The following is a 27936-nucleotide window of genomic DNA, read 5'->3' on the forward strand; positions in this document are numbered from 1 at the left end:
GCGCGGCGGCTACCGTGGCTGCTGCCCGCGTGCAGTGGCGGCGGTGGCGATGATGGCGACGTAGACGCACCGCTGTCCTCGTCTTTGTCGCTGACGACCTTCGCCTTTCCTTTTTGCCTTCTTGGCAGTGACGTTGCCGCTGCACTCGTGGTGCTGGTCGCGGTGTGGCTGTTATCGCTGGCGAGCTGCGGCTGCTCCGCCCCCGTGGCCGGCGGCCACGCGCTCTTGGTGGTCTTTCCCCTCTTCACGTCAGCCGCGCTGGTGCCACCTGCGGCGCTCGTCGCGGGCACCGTCACCGCCGCGGACGAGGCGGCCACTGCGAAGATGTCTGCCAGCTCAGACGCCGAGGCTCTGCGCGGCATCGGCCGCCACTTGGTCGCCGTGAGCGACGGCGTGGACTTCACCGACACCGCCGAAGACGATTCGCCGCCTCGCAGTGCCTCGTCCACACCACCACCGCCGTTGTTGCTGTGGCCGCTGCTGCTTCTTCTCTCGTCGTACTGGAAGTGCACAGGTGACCGTGGCAGTGACATCTGCGTCCTCGGCGTTGCCAAGTCGATCGCCGTGAGGTCTGAAGGCCTGGTGGCTAAGGGCAGGGCGGTGCTGCTCGTCGCGGTAGACACGACGCTGGCGCCACCGGCGGCAGTTTGACGGCTTGGCGTGGATGCCGCAGGAGATGGCGGGTGCTGAGACGCAGCCCCAGCCTGCGTGGCGGGACCTGTGCACGTCACGCCTCGCGGCTTCCACGATAGCCGCCGCGCCGAGTCGGCAGAGCTGCCGCGGCCGTCCTTGTCAGCGGTATCTCGCCGCCGTCTGCCCTTGCCGTTATCATCATCAGTGGATGAGGAAGAGGATGAAGACATAGAACGGCCGCCGCGCGCACCACCGTCGCGCTCGACTGCGGGAAGCGTGCGCCGCCGCAGCAGCCGGTACCGCTCGCGGCCACTAGACCCCACCGAAGCCGTCGAGGACGCGACTTCGCCATCTCGGGTCGCAGCCGGAGCACTGTCTCCGGCTGCTGCCGCGGCATGGGCCGCTGCGGACTCTGTGGCCTCCGGCGTGCGTGAGGTGGTGGGTGTCGTTGGCGAGCTTCTGCTTCCGCCGCTGCCGACGTTGCGACTGGTGGCAAACTCGTCGATGGCGTCGGTCGTGTAGTAGAACAAGTCCGTTGCAAGCCGCGGGTGGCGGCTGGGGCAGTCAGCGGCACCTCGCTGGGCGTGTCTACTACTCTGCCGCTGCTGCTGCCGCACTGCGGACGGCGGGGCCTCGGCCATGCTGCGGTTGTTGTCCGTGGCGCCGTCAAACTCTGTTGTGTCCGTGTCTTCCTCTTTCATCTCCTCCTCGTCGGCCACGGCGGCCGCGGCTTCGTGGGCGCCATCAGCCACGCCGCTCGCGTGACCATCCCGCGCTGAGGCCAGAGGCAATGCCGCTCCCGTGGCGGTGTCCGCGACGGTGTAGCCCGGCCGAGAGGCACTGCTGACCGTGCTGGACCCGACACTTCCAACCATGGCGGGCGATGCAAGGATTGCGTCTCTGTCCGAGGTCGTGGTGCCGCTGCTGACTCTTGGTTGCTGCCGCTGCGCATCCGGAACAACCTCTGTGGGCTGTGTCACAGCGGCGGAGGAGGGAAGACGCGAGAGGGCCGGTCCGGCCGTCAGCTGTGCGTTCGACGTTGCCGCGGCAGGAGGGGGCGCCGGGGTGAAGGTGCTAGAGGTGCTCTGGTAGTACGGGTACTGCATCTTGACCAGGCTTCGCTTCATGCTGCGGAGCCACAGCTGCTGCACGCTGAGCGAGTAGAGGTCGCCGCCCTGCGCGAAATCCAGCACGAGGTAGAGGTGTGTCTGGCTCTGGAAGGCCTGGTAGAGGCGCACAAGGAAGGGGTGGTGCAGTTTGGCGAGGAGCTGCCGCTCCGTGAAGGTGCGCTCAACGCAGCCCTCCTCCTTTACTCGCTGCTTGGAGATCTTCTTCACGGCGAAGTACTCCCCAGTGACCTTGTTGCGCGCCAATGTGACTTCGGCGAACGTGCCACTGCCGAGAAAGGCAATCAGCTCGTAATCCTGCAGCGAGCGGGCGGCAGAGCTGACATATCGACTCCGGCGTGCGTGGTAGTGCTGCGGCGAGGTGCCTCCAGCGGCCAATGCTGCACCCGTCGTCGTTGTCGCCGCCATCGAGCTCCCTCCCCGACTTGCCGTCGCCTTCCCTCCTGCGAGTGAGCTGCCCGTCGTGGTGGTGGTGGCACTTATCGACTTCTGCAAGTGCATGGAGCTCCCCATGGAGGCGGCGCCGTCGCCAGTCACGGTGCCAAACGTCGACGTGCTGCTGCGCCTGGTGCTCTTGTCGAGACCAGCCCCGCCGCCGCGAGTGCAGCTGGGGCTGTTGTTGTTGTGGTGGCCAGGATTAGCTGCTGCTGCTGCAGCGGCGGCGGCGGCGGCCTCGAGCTTTTCCCGAGCGAGCTGCTTGCGCAGCATGTCTGTCTTGCCGGCAATGACATTTCGCAGGAAGTCGTCGACAGCGTCGTCGTCGTCGTCGTGAGCGTGCGCGGTGGACGTCGTCGTCACGTCCGCACATCTCGCGCTGACCATTTCCGTTGCTGGCGCTTCCGCCGCCGCCGCCGCCGCCGCCGCCGCCGCCGCAGCAGCAGCAGGAGCAGCAGGAGCCGATGCGCCGAAGTTTAGTGACGCCGCGAGGTCAAGGATGCCGGGAGAGCCGTAGTCGCCATCCATGCCGGCGTCTGAAAGGGTGAGGGAGGCGGGGGGCGAGGGACGCGCCGCACCGGCAGGGGCGTCTTCCGCATCCGCGGGACTCCACCACTGCTTCAGCGGCGGCACATCAACCCCGCGACGCGGGCGACGAGGCTGCGCCTGGCGCACCGCGGCCTCTCCAGTGCCGCCATCGCTTGCGTCTGTCGCGGCCGCCGCACTGGCGCTCGTCTTGCCAAAGACGTGCTGCGCCCAGCGCAGCATTGGTCAGCTCGAGGGAGGGAGGGGGCCGACACACACGCACACACGCGCAGCAGGTGCGCCACGTACGCAAGCGCACGGCAGCTGGAAATGGGTGAGGGCGAGAAAAAGGAAAGACAGACGGTCAGACGCAGCGTGTGCGTGCGCTATACAAGTGATGTCCCAGCGAAACGGAGAAGAACCGGCACAGCAGCGTGGGGGAGGGAGGCGGAGGAGAAGGTTGACAGGAGCCGGCCCGTCGTCGCCGTACACCTCAGCCGCCCAAGAGAGAGGCGGCGTGAAAGAGTAGCAACAAGAACAAGGAGGCAGGCAACGACTTCACACACACACACACACACACACACACACACAACTCACGAAGCACTAAAGGAATGCAGAAGGGCAAACACACGCGCCGACGGAGCGACCGACACCGACAGACACTGAGGATGCGGCCGAGAAGAGGGAGAGATCAGGGGAGGGGAGGTAGCGGATGGAAGGACGAGCGAAGAGCGAGAGAATGATAAGCGAGGCGAGCACCACGGCGGAGAGGAAGAGATCCGGACAGACGAGCAGCAGCGACAGCGGAGAGGCGTAAAGCACACAAGCGCGTGCACACCGATGCGCTCACCACACAGCGCACCGCACCGCAGCAACGCCACAGCCAAAACGACACAAGCGAACTAGAAGACAATGAAAGCGAAAACGAAAAAAAGGGCGGGCGCTGATGACAAGGGTTCGTGCCACCACCACCGCTACCAGCTGCTGCAGGCTGCTACCGCGTAATACGACAGTGCGAGTTAGCGAGAAGACACGGAAACCAGAAGGAGACGTACATGCACACACGCATACATATATATATATATATATAATACAGAGGCATACAGGAGATGGAGGTGGAGGGGGACCGACGGAGGGGCAGAGGGAGAGGGACGGAGGGAGGGTGGGAGAGGGGGTGGAGAGGGGTGCGCGGCAGACGCTCTTGTAGTTCTTTTCCTGCCCCCCGTCGGAGGCTTCGGGTTTGGCGTGGCTCAATACGTGTTGGACGCACGCGCGCGCGTGTGTAGAAGGGATAAGCACTGTGCGTGTGCAGCGATACAGCAACGACGACAGAGAGAGGAGAGAGAGAGGAGGCGAGGGAGAGGAGGTGCGAGTACACGAACACTCGCGGAGAGCGAGGTGAAGCAAACTCTGCATTGCGCTCTCTCGAGAGGCACAGGAGTCGCAGGCATGCTGAGGGTGGAGGGCACTGGTCGGAGCGCAAGAGCGGCGGGGTGGGTGGGGAAAGGGTGCGTCTGTAAAGTTCAGGAGAGCCCCCTCCTCCCCCTCCCCGCCATCTCCCATCCATCGTTGCGTGACATGTGCTTTACGTGTGCTGTTCGTCTTATCGTGCATCGGCTTAGCCTTTACTCTGAGTTGCTCAAACAGGCGCAGGCAGACGGCATCATGCACGCTCACGCATACGCGCGCGGCCCGTTGCATTTCTGGGGTGCTGGGCGCCTGCCCATCACCTCCGCCTTCCGCCCCGCACTCCTCATTCGGCGAAGACGCCAGTCACAGCCTCCACGAAGGCGTTCACCGCCTCTTCCCTGTACTGCAGACGGCCATCGACGTCGTCCAGCAGTCGGTACACGTCCAGTGCACGCTGCGGCCGTCCTACGACGAGTTGAAGCACTTCGGCCTCCGACAGCAGAGACCGACTCGCCTGCTGCAGCTGTAGCTGAGCGTGATAGCTGAGCGGACTGTGCGCCGTGCTCGTGGTAGCCGCACCGCCATCTGCCCTACCCTTGCCACCACCGTTCCTCGCCGCTGGGCCCCATAGCGGAGTAGGCTCGAGCAGCAGCGGCGTCACCAGATGCGACGCGTTGGTGGGCTGCGCACCTTCAGCGTCGCTGTTCGTTTCTCCAGCACCGCTCTGCATGGCTACCTTGTCCTGCGACGACCTCTGCACCGCCTCCGCTGTGCCGTCGACGTCCTCCTCGGCGACCGGCTCGGCTTTCACCAGCGCGCTTCCGTTGCTCAGCGACGGTGCTGTCGTTGCGAGCGGTGGAGATGGCGGCGGGCACGGGCCCTCCGCCGGCACCCACAGCCGCCGGCGCCACAGTTGCTGCACCGCGCGGCGCACCCCTGCCGCGTAGAAGCGCTCCCGCGCACGTCCCGCCTCTTCGAAGTGCTCCAGCAGCTCCTCGACGGCGTGGACGTGGCCGCGTGTCCCTGGACGGTGGGAGGCCAACTTGGCGTAGCAAGATGACACGAACTCTGCATCCAACAGCGAGTCCGCGGCCGTTGCCGACGCCCCTACAGCGGCACCACTTCGACCTTCGGAGCCGACGACCCGGCTGTACACCGACGTAGGCCCATACACGTCGCGCGGCGTACACGTGCGCGCTCGCACGCCAGCCGGCGTGGGCCTTGCCGATTCAAGCAGCAGAGAGGAGTGGTTTGCAATGTAGTTGAGCATGGTCACCTCTGTGAGGAGCACGACCAGGTGCACGGAGGAAGGTGAGGCGAGAATACTGGCGGTCGACGCCGCTGCTGCGGAGGCAGCACTTTCAATGGCCCCTGCCGGCGCTGCCTTGCTGCCGCTATGCTGTCCGACGCTGCTGTGGCTCATCACCGACGCTGCTCTTGATATAGCTGACGCCGACGCCGCCGCTGATGGCGCTACCGCGGTTGCTGCCGCAGCGCCGGTGGCGACCACCACACGCTGGTGGCTGTCGGCGAGCACGGGCTGCAGTCCAAAGGGCGGGTGCCGCGCCGCGTTTCGCTCATCGCGGCGACGGCGCAGCAAGGCGTACACCTCGCCGTTGGTCATAGGGGTCGCCTCCGACAGAACCTGCATGATGGTGGCTGTGTGCGGGAGCGCTTTTATGAGGGGAGGCGGTGGTCAGAGGTGGCGATGCGCGTGTGTGGGCTCGCTGAAGAGGGCAGTGCTCGTGTGTACCCTCCCCCGCTGTAGACAAAGGAAGAGAGACCTATGCGACAGACCGACAGACGGAGGGGACGGGGGGGGGAGAGGGGCGGATTGGCTGCGCCTGCGTGCTCCTGCGCGTGTGTAGGTGGAGAGGGCGTGCGCGATCACGCGGGGCATGTGGGGAACCGTGTTTCAGGCTCCGCCTCGACTTCGACTCGCACCGGCGGCGGCGTGCAGCGTCTGCTGCACTTGACATGGAGACACGCATGCCCACATGCCTGCGCGTCAACTCTCCGATAAAAGGGTAGTGCCCTGGCAGGGACGCCCGTGTGAGCGTGCAATATGCATGTGGGGTGTGCGATGTCTGCACGCACGCCTTCGGAGACGCGTTGCCATCCTTCGATTCACTTACTGAGAGGCGGTGTAGGGGGAGTGGGGGTCCAGACGATGGAAGGCGGGAGGACAGGAGAAGAGAAGAGCAGAAGGTTGGCACGCGATTCTGCGATCACAGGTTAAGCAAGCAACACCCCCCCCCCCCTCACACACACACACGTACACACGCACAACAAGCCGAAGCAAAAGAAGGGATCGAGGACGACTCAGCGCAGCACCGCTACCGCTGGAGCGAACATCAACACGCCGTGCAAAAGACAGGGGAGGGCCCCTGCAGTGCGCCGAGGATGGTAGAGAAGAACGCACAGGACGCCACCAATGCATCGCGCAGACGTGGATGCCTCGACTCCTTCACAGCCCCATGGACTAAGAAGAGAGAGGCGGCACCATGGCCGCTCAAGAGGCGCTCGCGTTCACCGGGCACGCATCACCCTTCACGCTCCCCCCTGCTTCGCTGCCGGCAGCGACCGCACTGAGGAGTGCAGCAGCACCACCACCCACAGCAGTGCAACCGCCAGCCTGTGTCGGGGCGCTCACCTTCGCACACGTTCTCGCTGCGCACGTCTCCATGGAGCTGGCAGCGGCCACCTCACGAATGGCGTCCTGGATCTCCGGCAGCACCGTTAGCGGGGAGCGTGTCATCCTCTCCGGCAGCGCGTTCGGCAGCAGCGGGTGCACGGTGATGCCGTCCTTGACGCCGATCTCGATCACGCACCCTTTCGGGATACGGATGGTCGGCGACAGCTCAGGGATGACGTCCATGAAGAAGGACAGGATACCCTGTGCTGGCACGGCCGGCGCGACGACGAACACGGGGGACTGCGTGCGCATGACGGCCATCAGCGCCGGCTCCAGGCGGACGTTGACCTGCCGGCAGCTCTCACCATTCGGTAGCTGGGTGCAGTAGGACAGGCGCGGGTCAGCACCGCTCAGGGCGCGCTGCAGGTGCGAGACGGCCTCCTCATGCGTGGCATAGTGTACCCGCGGCGGGAGGGGGGCCGCGAGCCATTCCGCGGCCGTGACACTCCCGACTGGCGCCGACGATGCAGTCGCGTCCGCTTCACCGCTGCCCTTGCGTGACTGGTGCTGCTGCCCTGCTGCTGCTGCGCCGGCCCTTGCGTCGCCGACCACGTCTTCGTCGTCCACGTCGTACAGGAGCGCAGACAGCCGAGGGTATTTTTCCTTTACCCATGCGGCTGTGTGGCCGCTGAAGCGCCCGAAGTTGATGTTGTCGAGTCCCGGCACCGCGCAGAGCACCTCATCGCCTACGTCCTCCTCGTCTGCATCTACCTGGTCGCTGTTGTCCTCGTGCACGGACTGCTCCTCCGCCACGCCCCCGTCGTGCTGCGGCGGATCCTGCGGCGCCTCGCTCGATGCGTTCGGCGTCGACGGTCCACTGCCGGTAGTCGCGACCGCATCGGCTGGCGCGAGGGTCGCCTTCGCCGCACATTGCTGCCCCGCCGGCGCGCTGTGCTGGTTCGCGCTGCTGGATACCTGCAGCGCAGAGGCGTCTTCTTCCTGCGTAGCGCCCTCCATCAGCGGTGCCAGCGTGCTCAGCACGCAGTAGTTGGTGGCGTGCAGCACCACCATGTGCGGAACGTATCGATCTTGAATGAAGTGCTTCAGCGCCAGTGCGTAGGCCTCGCCTTGGGCCGTCAGCCGCTCGTCACCACCGTAGACGTGCTTGCTGTCACCGACGGTCTCGCCGGGCAGTGCCACGTAAATCGGGAAGGCGATGGGGTGAAGATTTAGGAGGAAGAAAGCGATGCGACTGCCCAATCCGTTCGGCACGCGGTGCAGTATGACGTGGTGCTTGACGTTGACGATCTTAATGTACGGCATCCGTTCCTCGGGTTCTAGCGTTTCGTAAACCTTCTCGTACTGCAAGATGCGGTTGCGGAACTCGGAGATGACGGCGCTGACATCCTTGAGGTTCCTGAAGTCATCGTTGCCGCACTTGCTGCGCAAGATGTTCTCCGTGACGATGGTGTCGTCGGTGCACACGGATTCGATGAAGAGAAGCCGGTACGGCACCGCATGCCGCTGTGCCTCTTTCTGGAAGTAGTCCGACAGCCACGCCCGTCGCTTGCGCGTCGTGTTCGTTGCGTCGAGGATACCGACGGCGAGCGAGTGGGAGGCAATGAAGTTGACGAGATCCTCGCAGGCCAGCTCCGCCATGCGCTCCCGCAGCTGCGCTCCTTGCGGGTTGTCCGGATTGAAGAAGTCCGCGCCAGCGGTGGCCTCGACCCCGAGCAGCTGCCGCCGGTAGTTGCCGGCGTTGAACACCTTGCACGGCACACCTTTCCAGTTCATGTAGCGCACGAGCCGCTTGCTGATGAAACTCTTGCCTCGCCCTGGCAGCCCCACCATGCACACAATGACCGAGACCGTGTCGCTGATCGTGGTGTAGCTCGAGTGGTGCAGCGCGGCCAGCTCCACCAGCTCGTGGTGCATCTCCTGCAGGAAGGGTTGCTCCTCGGCTGTGTGGCTACCGGCCGTCGGCGCCGCCGCCGGTGCCGCCGCTGATGCTGCTACCAGGACTTTGGCAGTCTCGGCAGGGACGGCAGTGGCGTTGCTCGACGAAGACGGGGCCGCTACGACGGGGACAGAGAAGAATGACGTTACATCGCTGTTACCATTCTTCGTGATGGCGCTGCTGCTGTTGCCGCCATCGCCGCCGCCGCCGCCGCTTGGTGAGGCAGGCTCAGCCACAGCGGCCTCTATCTTGGCTGGGTCGCATACGGCACGCGGCGCTTGAAGCAGCGGCGGCGGCGTCGAGTGCCCGTCACAGGAGTACTTGCCTCTCAGCTGCTGCTGGTTGCCCAGCACGCCGAACGCGGTCAGGCGGTAGTGGTGGTGGTGCTCTTCAAACGACTGCTGGCCCATGTCGCAAAGGCTGCTGCTCGCCGCGCCGGCGCCACGCGGCGAGCCGCCACCGGAGGCGGCCGTCGCCGCGGTCGTCGATGAGGTCATCGACGTGGCGGCGCCGCCGTGATAGCCACTCAACTCCTCGTGCGAGTCAACGCCAAGAAGTTGCAAGGGGTGCAGGATGCGCATGGGGCAGGCGACCGCATCCGCAGTCGTTGTGGCGCCTCCCCGCTCGGCCGCTGGGGAGCGGCTGTCTGGACGCCGCGGCGGACGCAGGAGCATGTGCCGCTGCTGCGCACCACCGCCGGACGCTGCTGCCGAAGTTGCTGGGGTGGCAACTGCAGTTGTCGCCGCGCCGGTCGCCGCCGTCGGCGCTGGCGGAGGACAGAGTTTGCTGGGCACCTCGCCAGGAAAGCTTCCTGTCGCGTTGAAGTTGTAGTCGTTACGGCTGCGTTGCTGCTTGTCTTCCCCCGCGGAGAGTATGGGTGGACTGCCACTCCGCAACCAGTCCGACGACGCGGAAGCAAAGGCGCCATGGGGGCTTCTGCCGCTCTCGCTCTGCATGCGACGGCGATGCGTGCTGCAGTAACCGCGCCGGCCAAGGAAGGCATCTAAGATGCCCTCGGCATTGGTGTCCGCGAGCGGCTCATCACTGTCGTGCCAGCCAGCCATCGCACCCGCGGCAGTGGCGGCGGTAGTCGTGATGAGGGACGTGCTAGAGTGCGTGCGTGATGGCGGTTGCTGCATCGCCGCCTGGCCCGTGCCTTCGCCGCTGCACTCGTCCATCGCATCCGCCAGGTACGTCGGCGCCGACATGACGTGCCGCTCGAGGAGATGTCCGCCCACACTGGCGCTACCGCTACCAAAACTGGTGGCGGGGCCGTTTATGCCGAGCGTGATGGGCAGCGGCGCCGTGCTCTCGTGACTGCGGCTGCTGCTGAAGGGCGGCGAGGAGGGCGCCGTTGTGGCGGCGCCTGCGTTTGACTCCGCCGCGATGAGACCGCGAGAGTGCGCGGCTGCTGTCGAGTCTAGCGAAGACAGGAACACAGGCCTCTGCGGGGAGCTGCCGTGGGGAATGTTGTTGTGCCGCCATCGCGGGGTCGACATGGACGCCAAGCGCTCGTGTGTCGTCAGAGTGCTGTAGGCACCCGCTGAATTCGCCATCACCCTTGCTTCTTGCTGTGACGCGAGGCGCTGCGGCAACGATCGCGACGCAGGGACTCTGGTGTCGTACATGGTCAGCCAAGCCGGCGGCTTCGGTGTCGCAGCGGGGGGCGCGTCGCTGGCGGCCGTCGTGTCGGCAGCCACAGATGCTTGGCTCGGCGCCGAGCGGGCGGCGGCCGCTTCTGCAGGGGCAGAGTGGATGCCCCACCCCACCGCGTGCGGCGGCACATCGCTGTCGCTCCAGCTCTCCGCGTCCATAGTGGTGACGGAGGCGGTGGCCTTGGCAGGATACCGGTTCAAGTTTGAGGGCCTGGAGGGCGACGGTGTGGAGGCAGCCGAGGACAACGAGACTGGGTGCCGCTGCTGCTGCGGTTGCCGGGAGGGAGGTGGGGGCAGCCCCGGCGACTGTATGAGCGACGACCCCGACGATGCAGATTGGTACTGCACGGAGGTGTCTATCTGTGTAGCGGTGCCGGCGCACAGCGTGAGGGAGCCTGCCGGCGAGTTGCCGAGAGGCAGGACGCCTCCGGCACTGTCCAAGTTGCGCCGTTGCGCCGAGGAGTGGCCGATGGGCGAGGTAGACGAGCTCGGGTACGCGCTCATGTCAGCAGAGCCCTCATCTGCGGCCCGTTTTGCGCTTCGCACGGTCGCAGGTGAGCTATCGTCACCTCCGCTGCCGGTGACAGCACCGTCACCGCCGTCCTGGATGAGGTGCTTGCTGCGGATTACAGTGAGCAGATAGCGGGCGACGCCGCTGTGCCGGTTCGCCGCGGCGCAGTCGAGTGGCGTGCGGCCGTTGTTGTCGACAGCCACGACATTGGCACCGAAGGAGAGGAGCACGCGCACAATGGCTTGATTGCCCTCTCCGGCCGCCACGTGCAGCGGGGTGCAGCCGTTGTAGTCGCGGTCGTTTACATTGCACAGTCCCTCCTGCAGGAGGTACTGCAGTTGCGAGGCGTTGCTGGCGCGGACGAGGGCGAAGATGTTGCGCGCCGTCGCCTCCTTCTGCAACAGTTCCAGCTGCTTGTGCAGCCGATGTCGCCGCCGCTTGAGCTCAGCGATCAGCGCGGACCTGTTCTGCTGCATGACGACGGACGCGGCGAAGGGATCGCGCAGCGTGGAGGCGCCGGCTACCGTGGAGCTGCCAGAGAAGAGGGTAGAGGAGTTGACGAAGGTGCCCAAGCTTCCTGCACCAACGTTGATAGCTGACACCCCGCCCGCGATGCCGGCGATGCTGTTGTTGCTGATGGCGTTCATGTTGGCGCTGCTTGAGCTCCAGAAAGAGTTGCTGGCGACGCTGGTGGTGCGCTGGCCCAGAGCGGCGGTAGCGCTCAGCACACCGGAATTGTTCGCCTGCTGCTGTTGCTGTTTCGGCCACAGCGGAGACGTGGCCGTGCTGTTGCCAAGCAGCCCGCCCAACGCCGTCGCCGAGCTCATGCCGATCAGGTACGACGGGGCAGTGAGCGAGCGCTTCAGCATCGCTGCGCGATTCACCGACCTGATGCCAGCGCTACCGCCAGTTTCCAAGCCTTGTCGCAGGAGAGCCTCTTCCTCCAGTGAGTCGGAAGCCACCGCACCACCGGTGGCGCCGCCTGCCGCACGGGACTGCGAAGAGGCGCCACCGAGGGCCGCCGCGCGATCAATGTCGAGGGACTGCGGTGCCTTCTGCATGTGTGCATCGTCGACACCCTGCAGATAGAGGGTCGTACGCGCCTCCGTCCTGAAGGCCCTCGCCGTGCCTGTTGTTGCTGCTGCTGCTGCTGCTGCGGCGGCGGCGGCGGCCTCCACCATGTCCTCGTCGGTGACGGAGGCCGGGAGCGCGCATGTGTGTTCGGAAGTCTGATGTGAGTCGACGAGGCTGTATATGCTGCCTTCCTCCCTCGATGCAAAACTCGTGACGCGTGGAAGATCGCCGCGACTGTCGTCACTGTGCTGTGGCTGGCCCGTCGCCACCAAGTGCTGCTGACCTGCTGCATCGGCCGCCACGATATCATCTTCCGCCTCTGCGCCATCAGCGGCACTGTCGCCGGTCGCTGGCCCGAAGCTGACCGTGCCCGTAGGATCCAGCGTGGCGAAAGTGTGCCGCACACCAAGGCGGCGTGCCGCATCGTAAGAGGTGGCAGGGGCCGCGGCACCTGCCGACACTGATGCTGATGGTGCAGGTGCGCAAGTGGAGAATGGTGTCGCGGCCGTGGTCGCCTCGGACGGAGCCTGCGCGTCCTCGCCAGACACCTTGCTCGCGAGCGACATGGGCGCTGCCTTGGTATGCGAGAGAGCTCGCTTCAGCTCCGTCGTTGGAGTATTAGTGGTGAGCATGCCTCTGCCACTCAGGAGCTGCGCCGGTGAGGACTCCAGCGCTGCAGGAGACTCAGCGTCTGGCAAGCTGCCCCCACCGCTGGACATCGGCGTCGCGTGTGGGGATGGAAAGACGGCCGTGCGGCCAGAGGTGGAAGACGTCGGCGCAGTGCGCCGCAGCTGCACCTTGGTCGTTGGACTACTCACGGACGTGCTCGGGTTCGACGCTGATTTATGCGCCCGGGCCGCCACCGCCGCGCCCATTGCCGCGGTCGTCGGAACATTGGAGAAGAGCGGCGCTGGCACGTTGCCGCCACGCCGGCGGCCGAGCGCCCCCTCGCTCGAAGCGGCGACGGCGCGGCGCTGACGGCCGCGACCCTTCTGCTGCTGTTGCTGGAAGGCCACTGCAGCCACTGGCGCCGCACCCCAGTGCCAGGCCTGTGCACTTGCCGTCAACCCCACCGGGTTGCTCCGCTGCTTTCTACAGACGCGCTGACTGCTTCTATCAATCCCGGCCCCCGCGGTGATCGGCGATGTGGTGGTGGTGGTGGGGCTAGCGTTGACGTGTACGGGTGTGCGCTGCGCCGCTTCGGCTGGGAGGTGCTCGTTAAAACCCGCGGTGCCAGACATACTTGCGTTGCCATACCGCGCCGTCTCGGCTGGCGACCTCTGCGTGCTGCTCTTCGCCGTGGATGGCGAGGTCGGCGAGGCGAGACAGACGCTGCCGTACCGCGAGTGCGTGCCTAGGCGATGGCGCAGTGGTTGGTTCTGGGGGAGCGCCGCTGCCTCCAACGCGCCACTGCTGCCGCACCGCGCATGCGTGGCGAGTTCCGATGCCGCGGAAACGAGCGAGCCTGTTCCGCGACTTCTGCTGCCGCCGTCCGCTGCGCCAAACGCTCCGCGCGTGCGACCACTACCTCTGCCGCTAACGCCGCAGCGCCACACCTGCAGGTCTGCCAGGGTGCGCGTCGTCGCGGAATATGTCGGGGTGCTGAAGGGGGACAGGCGGGGCCGCACAGGCAACTCAAGACCGACGTCTCCGGGGCTTGGTGGGCTCACGGTCAACGCCCCTCCTGTTCGGCTCTGCATGTGCTGCTGCAGTGCTTGGCTGCCGTACATGAGGAATGAAACATCACGTCGGTGAGGCTGCTGCTGCTGCGGTTGCGGTAGGCGACCGTGGTTGTCGTCGCCGTCGCCCTGAGTAACACCCTCTTGGTCGTCCGCGGCGGGCGACGCACTCGCCTCGCTCATGTGAACGTGTCGCAGCGGCCGTTGGGTGGGTATGCAGGTGGGGCCTTGATGGCGCACTATGCCGATTACAGGGCGGGACACACACACACACACACACACAGACACACACACACACAGACACACACACACACACACACACACACACAGACAGAGGTATGGGGCGCTAGCGGCGAGGAGAGATGGGACAGGGCGTACCTATATATGTATATGTATGGAGGGGGGAGCCAAGAGAACAAGGATGAGCACACACACGAGAGATCACGAGCGCGAGCACCAGCACCGCCACCTTCTGCTCAAGCAGAGTGCTGTCTCCGTGCGGATCAGCAAGTGAGGAGAAGAGAAGTGGACGAGCAGATGGCTGTGACAGCCGGTGAAAGCACACCCTGACGGTGTTGTTGATGCAGAGGCTGGCTGCTGTCGCAGTGGAGTGTGCGTGTGTGGTGGTGGTGGTGGGTGTCGAAAGGCGGAGGAGACACCAGCCGGTAATGGCACAGAATCAGCCACGCCGACAGAGCAGGAAAACGAGCGGCAGAGACTCTGGTCGAGGTAAGGAAGGTGAAAGCGAAGTGGCGAGAGAAAGTGGAGGGAGGGGCGGAGGGTTCCGGAGCATCAACCGGCGCTGCTGGAGGCACGCACACGTGGCCGCATGTGCGCGCTAGCTTATATACATACATCACCACGGTGTGTCCACACCGTCTCGCTGCCATACATCCCACCAGGAGCTCAAACACCGCGCGAGCCACCCGGCCCTGCCCCACAGCACCCCATCGCGTGGTGCCAAGCAGCCGTAGACGCGCGCGTTACCGCTCGTGGGCCGCCTCAGTCCTCTCGGCACCGCCTCTGCCTCGAACTCCACCCACCCAGCTCATAGCCGCTCCCCCTATCATGTCGGCTGCCACCCCTTGGGTGCATCTCCACCTTTCCTCAGGGCCGCACTCCGGCGCCCGACACCCCAGTGGGCAGTGTGAGAGGTGGGTGGGGGTGGGCGATGCCAGCGTGCAACGCGTGTATATGTGTGTGTGTGTGCGAGAGAGAAGGTGAGAGGCGCAGTGGCCGTCATGAATGGTGGCGCTGCCGGTCGTGGCGACCCTTGCACATCTGGCGGGATGCTGTTGATGAGGAACAGTGAGCAGTTCCTTCTGTGTGTGTGTGCGCCCTCACGCGTGTGCACGTGCGCATCTATGCATGTCTATGACGTCTACTGGACACGCAACTGCGCACCAGGGGAGGCACTGCGTGGAGGTTATGTCCCTCCCTCTCGACGGCCGATGATGTCGGCAGCGGCTCAGGGAGGGGTGGTGGTGAAGAGCGGACTGTTGCGTACTAGAAAAATGTGTTCAGCAGGAAGGCGACCCAGAGCACCGCCGTGCGTGTCGCGTAGACCGCCATCAGCACGCACCACAGATATCCGGAGGTGTCCTCGGCGCCATCCGGCAACGCGCCGCCCGGAAGGAAAGCTCTATCCGACGCCGCTGCAGCGAATCGGACGCCGCCGCCGCCGCTCGTCCTCGCGGACGTCGGCGTGAAGTTGGCCGCTGTCCACGCGTGAGGAAGGACCACGTCACCGCTACTGGTCCTCCGCTGCGATGGCACGGCGGCCGCCGACCACCACGACGCCGGCTGCGCCAGCCAGAGTAGCTCGACAGTGCGCTCGTCGACGAGTGCTATCTCAACGACGGTCAGCACCAACGCCACAACCACGCACCAGAGCCGCGGCTGAAGCACGACGTGCAGGTAGAGGAAGGCAGGCAGGACTGGGTTAGTGTGGTGGAGCTGTGGGTTCAAGGATGAGGCCAGCTCCCGCCCAGCCGCTGTCGCGCCGCCCTCCACGTAGCGCGGCCGCGCATCAGCTCCCCGCGCTGCTCCACCTCGGGCTCTGCGGGCGCCACTGCTTTTGATGGCGTCGTCGCCGCGCCGCGCACAGAGCACGCAGAAGACGCGCGGCAACACACGCAGTGCGTCGCACAGCCCCTGCATGGCACGCCGCTCGATGCCGTCGAAAGTGCGCGTGAACACGTTGTTTGCCGAGAGGCTGCCCTCCAGCGTGCTGTCTGGAAAGTGCAACTGAAGAGGCGGTGCCCCCAGGGCGCGGCTGACGGCGGCGCCGCCCCCCCGCTGTGCCGCTGCCGGATGATCTCCGCGCAGCGTGAATCCCCCCTGCAGCCAATACTGCTGCTGCCGATGACGCCCCGGCACGTCTGTCGTTGCGCTGCCGGCGAGATTTCCGCCTTCGCTGTTTCGATGCAGCGGGTGGTAGCGGCTCGCACCGCCACCGGGTCCGCGCGGCGACATCAGCATGGTGGCGGGTGGGAACGTATGTTGTGCCTCGCCCAGCGTCCCCCAGCCTCCCGTGCCGGGGAGACTGCTGAGCGTGGCACCGTACGCGGCGTAGGTGGCACCAAGGCCACTGGGCCCAGTGCTTGCGCCAAGGTTCACGCTGTATCTCAGCGAGTCCAGTCGCTGACGGCCGTGTGTGGCGCCGCGGCTACCGCAGAGCACGTTCGTAGCGCTGTAGTCCAGCTCGTCGCTGCCGTACGCCCCTCTGTTCGCCCAGCCACCACCACCAACACCGCCGCCGCCGCCCATTGACATGCTGAGCCAATCGTCGGGGGAGTGGTGCAGGGTCCCCGTGGCGAAGAGCGCTGAGCGGGAGCCGTCGTCCAGTTGGTCACTGTGGCGCGTGCCGCCGCCGAGGACGCTACTGGAGGACGCGGCATCTCGGCGCGCCATGTTCGACGGCCCTCGCGGCCCCCCCAACCCTGCCCCAGTACTGGCGCTGGCGAAGACGGTGCCATCGCTATTGGCGATGCTGTCGTTGCGAAACTCGCCACCGCCGCCCGGTCGTCGACGCTTTCCAGCCTCCCCGCCCCACTTGCTTGCGTGCTCGGCATCTTCGTCTTCCTGCTGCAGCCACCGCCGCCGCTGCGCCATCCAGCATCCCTCTGCCACGGACCACGGCGCCGGCGCGTACCCCGTGATGACGAGCAGGAGGCACAGACACAGGAGCAGGGAGGCGTGGTACACCTGGAAGAGGGTGATGAAGAGGGCAAAGGCCGGGTAGCCCTGCTCCAGCACCGGGAGCACGTGCGCGGCGGCCGCTGCAGCGGCGGTATCATCCGGCGTGGCAGACGCATTGGCGAAGAGTGCGAGCAGCAGCACGGCAGATGCGCCGCTGCCGGCATCGGCGCCGACCACACCGTCGCTGCCGATGTAGGGGGTAGGGAAGGGCACCGTGATTGCGAGAAGCGCTAGCAGTGATACGCCAGCGGCAAGGGCGCCGAGAAAGACGTGCACCCGCTGTAGGTAGCGCAGCGTGGAGAGGAAGCGGCGGCGGTATGTCGCCGCGTCGTACAACCAGTAGCAACCGATGCGCGCCATCGCCGTGCCGCTGGCGTTCGCCGAGGCGGTCACTGCCGTCGTCTCGTCTTGCCGCCGCCCCCCGTCACGACGAGCTCCACTGCTTCGGCCGTAGAGCACGCGCGCCCACCGCCGCGCACGACGGGCGTCCTCCCTTTCCTGAGCATAACGCAGCTCCGCTTCGGCGGCGTACTCGGCCAGCAGGTCGGCATGCCGCGCGTGGTCGATGAAAAGGCCATTGGGCTGCTCGACGTAGCGGTGAGCCCGCAAAGGCGGCCGCCCCCCCCAAGCGTGCGGTTCCACGTTTGCGTCGTCCGTGACCGCTGCCGCGGTCGCGCTGCCCTTCCTGATGGACTCGGGCGTCACACCCGACCCGGAGGAGAGCGATGCGGCTGCCTGTGCCCCTGTCGCGGAGGCCGGCGTCTGCCCTTTTCCGGCACCTGCCGCGGCGCCAACCCATCCGCCTTCTGGTGGATGCGCCCCACCGCCCACGCGTGGGGCAGCGTGGCTCTGCAGGACGTTCACAGATGTCGTGCCGGCACCGCCGCTGCGGATGGATGGGCGGACAACGACGTCGCCGAACACGCGGCCCTCGCCGTGGTTGCGGTCATCTGCCAAACCTGGCGTTTCGGGTCGATCAGTGAGCGCGTCCGTCGGCGCGGATGCCTCGTCTCCGGCGCGCGAGTCCCCCGGCTCCGCCGATGCCGCGCGCGTGGAGGAGTGGCGCACCTTCGCCTGCTTCGCCACGCGCACCGCACTGTTGCTCGCCACGTACCACGCCCGAAGCTCCTCCGGCACGCAGTGCTCGTCCGGCTCGTCGGCGGCAAAGCCGCTTTTCGAGGCGGTGCCCTGTCGCTGCCGTCGCGGATGAGGGGAGGGCACGGCCTCCACGGCCGCGCTTGACAGGGCGCCGCCACTGCCCCGTCCTCCGGTCGACTCACAGCCGGCGGGCGAGAAAACGACGCTGTGTCGGTAGTCCAGAGCGCCGCGCTTGCGGAAGAAGCGATGCTCTTGCAGCTCACGCTGCCGCTGCACCCGCTCCCCGTCGGAGCTCGTGCGCCTGCTGCCGGTCAGCGCACGGCTGGTGGCCGCCTGCTTTCCCGGCGCAGCCTTCCTAAGGCCCTGCGACGTGCGGTAGTCATCATCGCTCTCGTCGGACCCGGTAACGGTTAAGGAGACGCTCTCGGCAAGCAGCGTGGTCGGGTCGCGGTAGCCCGCCGCAGCCGCCCTGGCGCTGGGGTGCCACATGCGGTCCTCTCTCGATGCCTGCGTTGGCGCGGCAGTACAGCTCTACAATGAGGGTGTGGAGGGGGTGAGGGCCACTCAGCACCGATGCGGCGAGTCCGTCTCTCTACGTATGTGCGCCTCTATGGGCTGTGCGCGACAGTGACCGCGATGGCGACGACGGCGCAACGGTGCCCCCTGGTGAGGGCTGACGGACTGGAGGAAGAGAAGAAGCGGGACGAGGAGGTTCAGCGAACAGAGGCGAGGGATGATTTGACCCGGGTGGCTGGCGCATGTGCAAGGGAGGAGGAGGTTGGGACGGACGGGGATGCGTAGGGTGAGGGCCCGCGGAGTGACGGGAGGAGGGGCAGACACTACAGTGCCGGCGCCTGCTCGCACAGGCACATGGATGCTGCTGCTGCTGCTGCTGCTGCGGTCGCCATCGCTTCGCTTCGCTTCGGCTTCGGCGGACGGTTCCCGCGCAGTGTCGACGCCGAGGCGACGTCGCGCGCATACAACGTGGAAGAACGCACGGGCACTCCTGAACTAAGAGCGAGGAGGACGGAGAGGGAGAAGAGGGGGGTGGGGACCGGCAGGGCCGACTGAGGAGGGCCGTTGGTGGCGCCTGCTGCTGCTACAGCTGCTACGAGTGCTGGCACGCGGCCCTGGCACGCTGTTCCTGCTGGATGCGTAACACCTGTGCTTGCAGAAGGTTACCGCGGTTGTGCCGCGATGACGGTGAGGACGGCAGGGGCACTGCGGCGGCGGTTGTTGGCAGAGGCTGCGCCGTGGGCGGGGGAGCTTGTTATACACCTTTCGTCCTCGCCGGCGCGGTTGCACTGCGCGCTCGCGCGGACATGAACGGCAGCGCAGATGATGCCGGCGCGGCTTCGCTGATCGCAGGCGGGGCGAAGCCGTTGCCCTGAGCAGCGTGAGCATGATTCGGCTCGCGGCCGCTGCCGCCGCGATCGTTGCTGTGGCTGCTGGTAGACGTGCTTGTCAAGCTTACGCACACCCACTCAGCGGTACGAAGGGGCGACCTCGACCGCGGTTGGGTGGCGCGCTGTTTCCAGGCGTCGCGAGGTCCTACGACGGCAACTGTGCCCGCAACCTTGTCTCTCGTACGACCGGACGGTATCAGCTTCCACGTATCATCCACCGCGTCCTTCGCTCCACCGTTGCCGTCGTCGCGCGCATCGGCGGGCTCTCGTGTCGTCGCGGACCATGTGGGAGGAGGGGCACGCAGCTTAGCAGGACTGCTGGACGGCACACCGGCTGCAGCGGCCATCGGCGGTGGTGTTCCGATGGCGGCCGTCGTCTGTGCGGAGCGCGCCGGCAGCGAGACGGCGTAGGAGCTGTTGCCCACGGCAGAGCCCTGCGAGATGTCAGTCGCCCCCAAGCGGCTACCATCTACCGGCGCCGCTGCCCATGCCTCGGCACGGTTGGCCTGCTGATGCGCACGCAGCGCTGCAGCCATCGCCGCCTGCACTTCGGCGGATGCACGAGGAGGGAGGAGGCCCGACGAACCTGACGGCACCGCTCTGCCCTCTCGCAGTTCGTCAGCGAAAGCGAACGCCACGGAGCTGCGCCCCGTCGTGTAGCGTGTCGTCGCAGTGCACGCAGAGGTGTCGTCGCGCTGCGTGTCGAGTACCGGCCGCGCCTTGCGTATTGGCGCGCACTGGTAGACTCGGGCTGCTTCTAAAGGTGCTCCCGATGAGATGCGGTGCGGCACGCGTGCACGTTGCTCGCCGCTGTGCCAATCTCCGGTTATTCTCGCGTGCCCCCACGCCTCGTCTTCGAGCAATGACGACGATGACGATGACCGCGTGTGCAGAGACGACGGCAGCGACGGCGACAGCAGCGACGAGGACGCCGTTGTCGTCGAGGAGCCGAGGTTGCGCGTGGAGGGGCGTGACGCGGCGTATCGCATGAAGGGGCCCGACAGTGATCGGTGCCCAGCAGCCTGCGCAAGCGGTGCGGCATCATGCCGCGCCGCCGTCCGTGCTGCCGCGGTGAGACCCTCTACCAAGGAAGCCGAGGAGGTGGCGGTCGCCGCGCCGCGCATCGATGACTGCTGCTGCTGCTGCAAGGCGCCAAACTGCCGCACCCACTCCAGCACAAATCCCATCACCGGGTCCCGCACGAGCGGCCGTGGCGGCGTAGTGCAGCGCGAGGCAGAGGTCGCGGGAGTCGCAATGGGCGGGGGCTGCGACGGCGACGGTGCTCTGAATCTCGACGTGGCGGTCTCTGTCGTCCCCACGTCCTCGCGCCGTGGTCCATCGGCGACCGCGTTGACCACCGGTCGTGGCGACAGAGCAAGCTGGGATTCAGCCGTGGGGATCGCGGCCGCGGACGGTGAGGGCAGTGCGACGGCTGCTGCCGGTGTTGTCGACGTCCTTTGCTCTGCGGCGACATTCAATACCTCTCGGAGAAGTTCGTGGGCGCGACGCTGCTCCTCCTCACGGTCAGCTAGACTGGCGCGCTGCAGCCGCTCCTGGTCGAGCAGCGCTGACTGGAACAGACGTATTAGCGTGAACTGCGGTGCGTCGTGCGAGGTTGTGCGACCTGCTGGGGTCGCCGTGTCTTCCACATGCGCACAAGGCGAATCAACGGAAGCCGCTGCTGGCAGCGGCACGACGGCTGGGAGAGGGGGTGCTGGTACAGCCAGCGACGGCAGGCCGCCGCCATCGGTGGCTGGCACAGCAACAGACGTGTGCTCGCCGGCCATCTCTGCATCCGCTACAGTTGGCGCTGGCAGCTCTGCCCTCGTCTCCGTCACAACCAAAGGGCTCTCGGCCTCCACAATGATGTCCCTGCGGTCCTCGAGCGCCATCCATCGGCTGGGGAGTTGCTCCTGTTGGATTGGCGGGTATGGTGGCGGGCAGTGCAGCTGCTGCTGCCAGTCGTACGCGGGCACGGCAGCGGCGGGGATGCGCGACGTTATCATGTGGCGCACGACAGGACTGAGGTCGACCACGACGCGCACTTCCTGCGGTGTTGGCTCTGCTGCCCGCGGCGCCGCAGGGCTGGTGGCGTCGCGGTTGTCGCCACGTGGTGGCGGCAGGACCACCGTCGCCGTCGCCGTGATCGCGTTTGCCTCCCTCTCCGCATTTCCCACGGCTTTCGGCTGCGGTGTCGCTTGCTGTTGCGGCGCTGTCTCTGGCGGCGCAGGGTCGTCTTGCAGCCACGCGGTGGACGAGGTGCGAGGGACAGATACGTGCTCGCGAGGATCGACCTCCGCCGCCGAAGATGCATCCATGGGTGGAGCCGGAGCAGCCGTCGTCGTCATCGTACTGGTGGCGGTGACAGTGACGTCGGAGGAGGAGGTGGTGGCGGCTTGGCGCAATTTCTTGTCGTGACAAGAGCGCTCTAGAGCGGCGTGCACGACGTCTTCCAGTGCTGCCTCCGCGAGCGCGCAAGCGAGCTCGGCGTCCAACCGCCGCTGTTGCGACTTCGTCCGCTGCGGATGCGCATTCTCCTCCTTGGCAGGTCCAGAGGCGATCTCTACCCGCGCCTCAAGACAGCCGACCAGCATGAGGCGTAGTATCTCGTGCTCCATGGCAGCCATCACCTGCTGCACCGGGTCTTCGTGCGCCCCTCGTGCCTGCACCTCAAGCACACTCAGCACCGTTGCATCCACGAGCTCGCGAACGAGTGCGGCGCCCCGCACAGTGGCATCCGGCTCCGTCACCCTGCCGATAGATGCGTTGCCAAGTGCGCTGGCGGTGCCGAGAGATGGCGGCGCGATGAAGCATGCTCGGATCGCCGACAGCCGCCGGCGCGCCTCCGTCAGTGCACGCGCTTCTGCAGCCATGCGCGGCGAAACATGCACGCTGCCTCCCCGCAGCGCCGGGTCGCCATAGCCGAGCTCCTGCTCGCGGTAGCGCACCGCCGCAGCAGTGCTGGCTGGGTGGGGCGTTGCCACGACAACCGCAGACACCGCGTCGTCCTCCTCTCCTCGACCGCGCCGGCGACGCTCTTGGGCGATGGAGACCGCCTCCAGCACGCCGGTGTCTTCGGCCGCGAGCGCCTGCGCGTGGCTCTCCACCTCGCGCTCCGCGGCAGCATAGCGGGCCCACGCACGTGCGTAGTCACTCATCATAACCAGCGGCACCGGCGCCACGTCGAGGTTGCTTGGCAGCGCACCGTCACCGTCATCTCCGACGGCGCAGCTGTCGGTGGCGTTGATCAGAACCTCGGCTGGGGCGCCAAAGAAGGCGCTGTCGCAGGGAGGGAGGGAGCCCGCGACATTTAAGACGGCGCGCCCGTCCGTGTCGCCTGTTGATCCGTCGTTCTGCACCGGCGACAAGCCTGGCGAAGCCGTTTGGCGGAGTTCTCTGACGACGCCGGCGCGGTGATACAGCGCCGCTCGTAGCTGCGCATCCACCGCCTGCGGGATGCGTGGCACCGGTGAGGCCGCTGCGCCAGCGATGCGCGTCGCGCACGTGACTGCTGCCACTTCACCACCAGCAGGTTGGCTCAGCACCACATGCAGCCGCCCAACCGATGGCTTGCCCGCCGTCACCCCGGCAGCATCGTCCGCTTCCTGATGCGGGCCCGTCCCGCCATGAGCGCCTTGGTCATCCATGCGCATCGCCTCTGACCACATACCTCTGTATTGTGCTGGTTCTGGCACGACGCCGCGGCCGTCCATCACATCACCATGCGGGGCGACGGACGACGGGTATGCAGTGGAGGACGCGGCCGCGTTCGGCGCTGGTGTTCCCCACGCACCGTGCAGAGGACGCGCGTGCGAGGGCGCTGTGCCGGCCTCGCTGGAGAGCTCGCTCACGACCTCCGTGTCGAAGCGGCGAAGGAGGGGGCGCCTGCTGCGGTCGGCGACGTCGCCGCTTCCTCCGCCAACGGTGGCGTGCGGTGATGTGCGTCGCCCACGTCGGCCCGCGGAGGACCTGGGGCCCTTCCCAACGCGGCCTCTCCCTTTTTGACCGCCACGGCCACGCCCGCTGCCGCTCCGCCGCGACTCTGCGCTTCTCCTCCCAACGGCCTTTTCGCCGTCGGGGGTGCGCGCGTGCCGTGTGGCGGCCGCGGACGACGGCGACGCCGACAACGCTCTGCGCGGGGCAGCCTGGTTGAGTCGCTCCACTGCCACCTCACCGGTGTCGGAGGAGGACGGTGCGTGGGGAAGGCGAGGCCGGCGGGGCACGACACCATAGAGGCGTGTCCCCTCCGCCAGTCCGGCATCACGCGCGGCGGCGGCAGCGCGTACGTCAGACAACTCGGCCTCCAGCGCAGCCACGCCGAGATGCTGGCGCGTAGACATATCATCCTCAGGAGGGAGGCGCACGTGCAGAGGGAGCGTCATGCGCCCCTGTGTCCGCGGCTGTCGCGGCGGTGGTCCAGCATCGCCGCCGTACACGGCACGCAGCATCGCTGGTGTGTTCATGGGAGGTCCCGCACTGGCAACCGCTGCTCCTGCTGGTGTGTTAGCCGCCGGTGTTGGCACAAGAGTTGATGCAGACGGGGCCACCGATAGCGTGCCGGTAGCGGTGCGGTGCTGTTCTCCTCTCCTGCCAACTGCTGTCGGCGCCGCAGCTGGAGGTGAGGGCCGCATGGTGCTGCGCGCGCTCGGCGCTCGCCCACCGTCGCTGTCGGTGTTTGGATGTGACGGCGACGGGAGCGTGCTCCGTGACGGTGACGCGGATAGCGACGACACTGAGGAAAACCCCAGATGCGCTGCACTGCTTGCAGGCTGCGGTGGGATCAGATGCTCCGCGGTGGGAATGCCCGCATCGAGTGGACTCATCCTCGATGCGACGCCGACGACAGGCAGACACACGGATGGGCGAGGGGGTGTGTTGACCGCGGCAGAAGCGACCGTTGCTGCTGCGGTTACGCCCTCAGCGCGTGTTGCTTTATGCGTCCTTCCAGCGTCACTGGTGCCACTATCATCAGGGCTGTGTGCCGCCGCCAGTGAGGGTGTTGGGCTGCCAACGACCCGCTTGCTCTTGCTCCCTCCGCTTGCCGCACTCTCGAAGTGCACGCGCGGCTGCTGCCGTCGATGTTTCTGCGTGGCTCTGGAGGTTACCGCCACCCCAGCTGGCTCTTCCATTTCCGCTTGTCCGCCTCTTCGAAGACCCTCTGCCGTCGCGTAGCTCTTCATGACGTCCACGGCGCCTGCGAGCATGTGCTTCGTCGTCTGCTCATGCTGAGCTTGCTGGCGCTGCGCTGCTGCCGCTTGCGAGGCGGCCAGCTTCTGGACGAGAGATTCCTGCTGCTGCTGTTGCAAGCGACACTCGCGCTGCAGCAGGTGGACTGTCTCGCGATGGTGACGTAGCATCTTGTGCTGCTGGCTCTGGAGGAGCTCGGCATAATGCCGCCGCTCCTGCTGGCGCTGACGGCGCTCCTCTTGAAGCTGGCGGTCGTACATGGTACGGAGACGGTCCAGCTCGCTGACGTAGTGGCGCGTCTCCCGCTCTGCTAGTTCGCGCAGCGCGACCTCGTATGGCTCTCGCGGCGCCGCGGCGTCGTTGCCCGTCGTGGGCGCTGGAGTTTGAGGCACAGCGTACAGCGTGGGCCGTGCCACGACGGCGTGGAAAGGTGGTAGTGGCCGTGAAGGGTCCGCTGCGGCACCGCGAAGGCCGCTGACGGCCTTCAACGCATGCGCCGCCGGCCGCGGTAGGGATGCAAACAGCAACTGTTGATCCTCCTCGTGCTGCACCTGCACGTTGTGTGTCTCTGCGGCTGCCGATGGATTTGTCTGCGCCCCTCCTCCGCTCGCACCGGTGCTGAACTCCAACGGCGACGGTTGCCGAGCAGCCGCAGAGGACACGGTCGGCGACGCCAGGCGTGCTCGCACGGCAGCGCGTGCCGGCGCGCTCATGCAACTCACATCGCGACAGACTCGCTCCAGAAGACGGCGCTGACGGCTCAACTCGTCCTGCAGCTCGGCAGGGACGGCGGGCATCGCCGCGACGATGCGCTGCACCAGAGCGGTCTGCGCTGCCACATCCAGCGATGCGGAGGACAACCGGTGTGGGCGGCGTGGGTGCACATCTGACGGAGACCCGCCTGCAACGCTGCTGCTGCTGCGTTTTTTTTGCCGCCCTGCGTGCCGTCGACCAACGCCGTCGTCGGGCACCGTATCCACCGCAGCTTCGACGACTCGCTTGGCATCACGTGCGTGGCGGCTGCTGACCGCAAGCCACGTGGCAGCAGCATCGGGGGAGCTGAGGCTGTACCGCAGGAGGTCTTGCACCTCCGTCGGGGTGAGCCCGAGCTCAGCTGCCGCCGTCGCCCACGTCGGGCCGGAGCGGAGGAGCGCCTCGCGCTTCAGCGCAGCTGGCGAGGGGCCGCACGACGCAGGTGGCGCGCTACGCGAACGACGATCATGGCTGCCCTCTGTAGTCTCACATCGCTCTTTACCTCTTATGCCTACCTCTGCGCCTCGACGGCGGGGGCCGGTGGGGTCGTACCCGGCATCGTCGCCATCGGTGTACGCGCCATCGTCGTCGTCCGAGACGGTCGACGAGGTGCACGAGCGGGGGGCCGTCTCTAGCAGACGCCGGGCATAGCTCGCGGGGTCAAAGTCTGCTTGCCCACGTTGCCGCTTGTGTTTTCGGTGCCCCCGCGCTGGGGCGGCGGTGCACCGTCCATCGAGAGCGTCGACGATCTCCGTTAGGGAGGCGGTGGCCCAGTACTCGGAGCTGGCGCGACGAAGCCCTACCATGCGGTTCCTGCGAGCGCTACCGTGCCGCTTGCTGTGCTTCATTGCTGCGCTGCTGCTGCTGCTGCTGCTGCTGCTGCTGGTTGCAGTCGATGAGGCTGACGAGGCAGCGACGGAGATGTCACAGGGGGAGCAGCTCTCCGGCCCTTGAGTGCTGTTGGACGATGCTGCGGCAGGGCTGTGTGCCTTCGCCTCCGGTGGTGTCGCTCCGGCCGCCGCCGCGGCGGCCCCTCGGCGATGTCCGTGCGCGTGCAGACGTCGCTGCACATCTTTCAGGTCTCGTAAGACTGCTGCGCTCTCGGCTGCTGGCGACAGCATCGGTGGAAAACTCGCAAGAGGGGGCGAGGTCGAGAGGGCTGTCGTGGGAGGTGACGCCGACGAGGCACCGGCGCGTGCGCCCGCGATGTCGCGGCTGCGTTTTGGCGATGCGGCACGTCTTTGGCGCTCCGCGGCGCCAGTGGCAGTCGCGGCTGTGCCCTTCACAGCCGCCTCGGCGTCGGCCTCGGCTTTCAGAAACTCGACCACTGCTGCGGGCAGCGCCGCAGCCGTCCTTATCCGATTTGGTGCCCTCGAGGAGACAGCGCTCGCGTGTCCGTGATTTGTGGCAGCGCCAGCACCAGCGTGATCGAAGGCGCGTGCCACAACACGCGGCTCTGTCGTCGGCCGCCACAGACCCTCCCGGGCCTCTGCATCTAGACTTCTCATTCTGCCCGCGGCGTCCCGCTCGTCCACCGTGCAGGGACTGTCGTGTAGCAGGCGCGCGCGCTCTACCGCCAATGCCGACTGCGCGGCCGACTGCGTAGCTGCTCTTGCCTGCGTTGGCGCGACGGCGACGACGTCCGCCAACGTCTCCGCTAGCTCGCCATCGTCTCCGCCCGCCAGCGACACCTCTTGCATCAACGCCGATGCAGGAGCCACGGGTGGAAGTGGCTGGAGTCGCAAGGCTTGTTGGTGAAGCGGCGCCAGCGCAGAGGCCGCGGCTTCACCGCCATCTTCGCTATCGTCGGGGCCATCCTCCGTTCGACCAGTGACAGCGAGACGCTGCGCTCGGCGTTCACTCGGCACCACCGCTACCACGATTGAGTCGCCCCCACCCACGGCCACTCCTGTGGCTGCTGCCGCCGCTGCCGTCTGCTGCTGCTGCGAGCTAGATCCAGTCGCAAACTGTTCATCCAGGACGGCGTCGACGAGTGATTGGTACGGCGATGCGACTGACGACGACACCTGCTTCGCCGCCGTTGCGAGGCGGCGTGCAGCCCCGGAGGGTGGTGGCCGCTTCTGCTGCTGTGATGACGGCGTGCGAGCCGCTGACGTGCAGCGCCCGCCAGCAGAAGGCGCTGCATTGCCCCTCGGCGGCGGCACTGGATCTCTTTCAAGTGACGGTGGCGATGACGAGGGTGGTGGTGGTGGTGGTGCAGGCTTCGGCGGCGACGGAGTGGCTCGACTTGCCGCGGCTGTCGCTGTCCGGGAGCGCTGTGGCGGGTGCCTTTTAGTCGGTGCCAGAAGTGCCGAGGGGGTGGCTGCTGCAGGATGCGCCGCGGCCGAACCGCGAGGACTGCGACCCCGCGCAATGGCGGCGGTCGTTGCGGTGAGGGGCCGCTTACGCCGGCGTGTCATGGGTGAGGCGGGCAGGGGCAGCGGGAGTGAAGCGTCTTGTTGCTCGGCGACCGGTGCTTCTTGTGAGCAGTGCTGCAGCTGCGGCTTCTCATCAACTGACGAGACCAGTGGCGGGGGCAACAGTGACAAGGGCCGCGGCGCGGGTGCTGGCGCATCAACAACAGCCGAGGTTGTTTCTTCAGCACCATCAGCGATGGAGGTCATGGCGCCTGCTTCCATGCGTATGTGTG

The 27936-nt window shown here is 66.7% G+C and overlaps 5 protein-coding genes across 5 annotated transcripts; all 5 read right to left on the bottom strand.

The window, feature by feature from the left end:
- Window positions 1–2: 2 nt before the first annotated feature.
- On the bottom strand, window positions 3–2963 carry LINJ_03_0770 (putative serine/threonine-protein kinase; the record flags this gene model as incomplete). The annotated part of the gene is made up of 1 exon (XM_003392161.1): window positions 3–2963. A coding segment is annotated over one exon (2961 nt), but the record flags the coding sequence as incomplete, so codon positions are not given.
- A 1510-nt stretch (window positions 2964–4473) lies between these two features.
- LINJ_03_0780 (conserved hypothetical protein) lies at window positions 4474–5781 on the bottom strand (the record flags this gene model as incomplete). The annotated part of the gene is made up of 1 exon (XM_001462772.1): window positions 4474–5781. One exon carries the CDS (start codon window positions 5779–5781, stop codon window positions 4474–4476), a length of 1308 nt encoding a protein of 435 aa, XP_001462809.1.
- An 861-nt stretch (window positions 5782–6642) lies between these two features.
- LINJ_03_0790 (putative 6-phosphofructo-2-kinase/fructose-2,6-biphosphatase) lies at window positions 6643–13824 on the bottom strand (the record flags this gene model as incomplete). The annotated part of the gene is made up of 1 exon (XM_001462773.1): window positions 6643–13824. The coding sequence occupies one exon, from the start codon at window positions 13822–13824 to the stop codon at window positions 6643–6645; it is 7182 nt and encodes a 2393-aa protein (XP_001462810.1).
- A 1323-nt stretch (window positions 13825–15147) lies between these two features.
- On the bottom strand, window positions 15148–18429 carry LINJ_03_0800 (hypothetical protein; the record flags this gene model as incomplete). Its single annotated transcript, XM_001462774.1, has 1 exon — window positions 15148–18429. The coding sequence occupies one exon, from the start codon at window positions 18427–18429 to the stop codon at window positions 15148–15150; it is 3282 nt and encodes a 1093-aa protein (XP_001462811.1).
- Window positions 18430–19210: 781 nt separating this feature from the next.
- On the bottom strand, window positions 19211–27925 carry LINJ_03_0810 (conserved hypothetical protein; the record flags this gene model as incomplete). Its single annotated transcript, XM_001462775.2, has 1 exon — window positions 19211–27925. The coding sequence occupies one exon, from the start codon at window positions 27923–27925 to the stop codon at window positions 19211–19213; it is 8715 nt and encodes a 2904-aa protein (XP_001462812.2).
- Between the last annotated feature and the right edge of the window lie 11 nt (window positions 27926–27936).

This window comes from Leishmania infantum, chromosome 3 (genome assembly GCF_000002875.2).
Source record: "Leishmania infantum JPCM5 genome chromosome 3".
Lineage (NCBI taxonomy): Eukaryota > Euglenozoa > Kinetoplastea > Trypanosomatida > Trypanosomatidae > Leishmania > Leishmania infantum.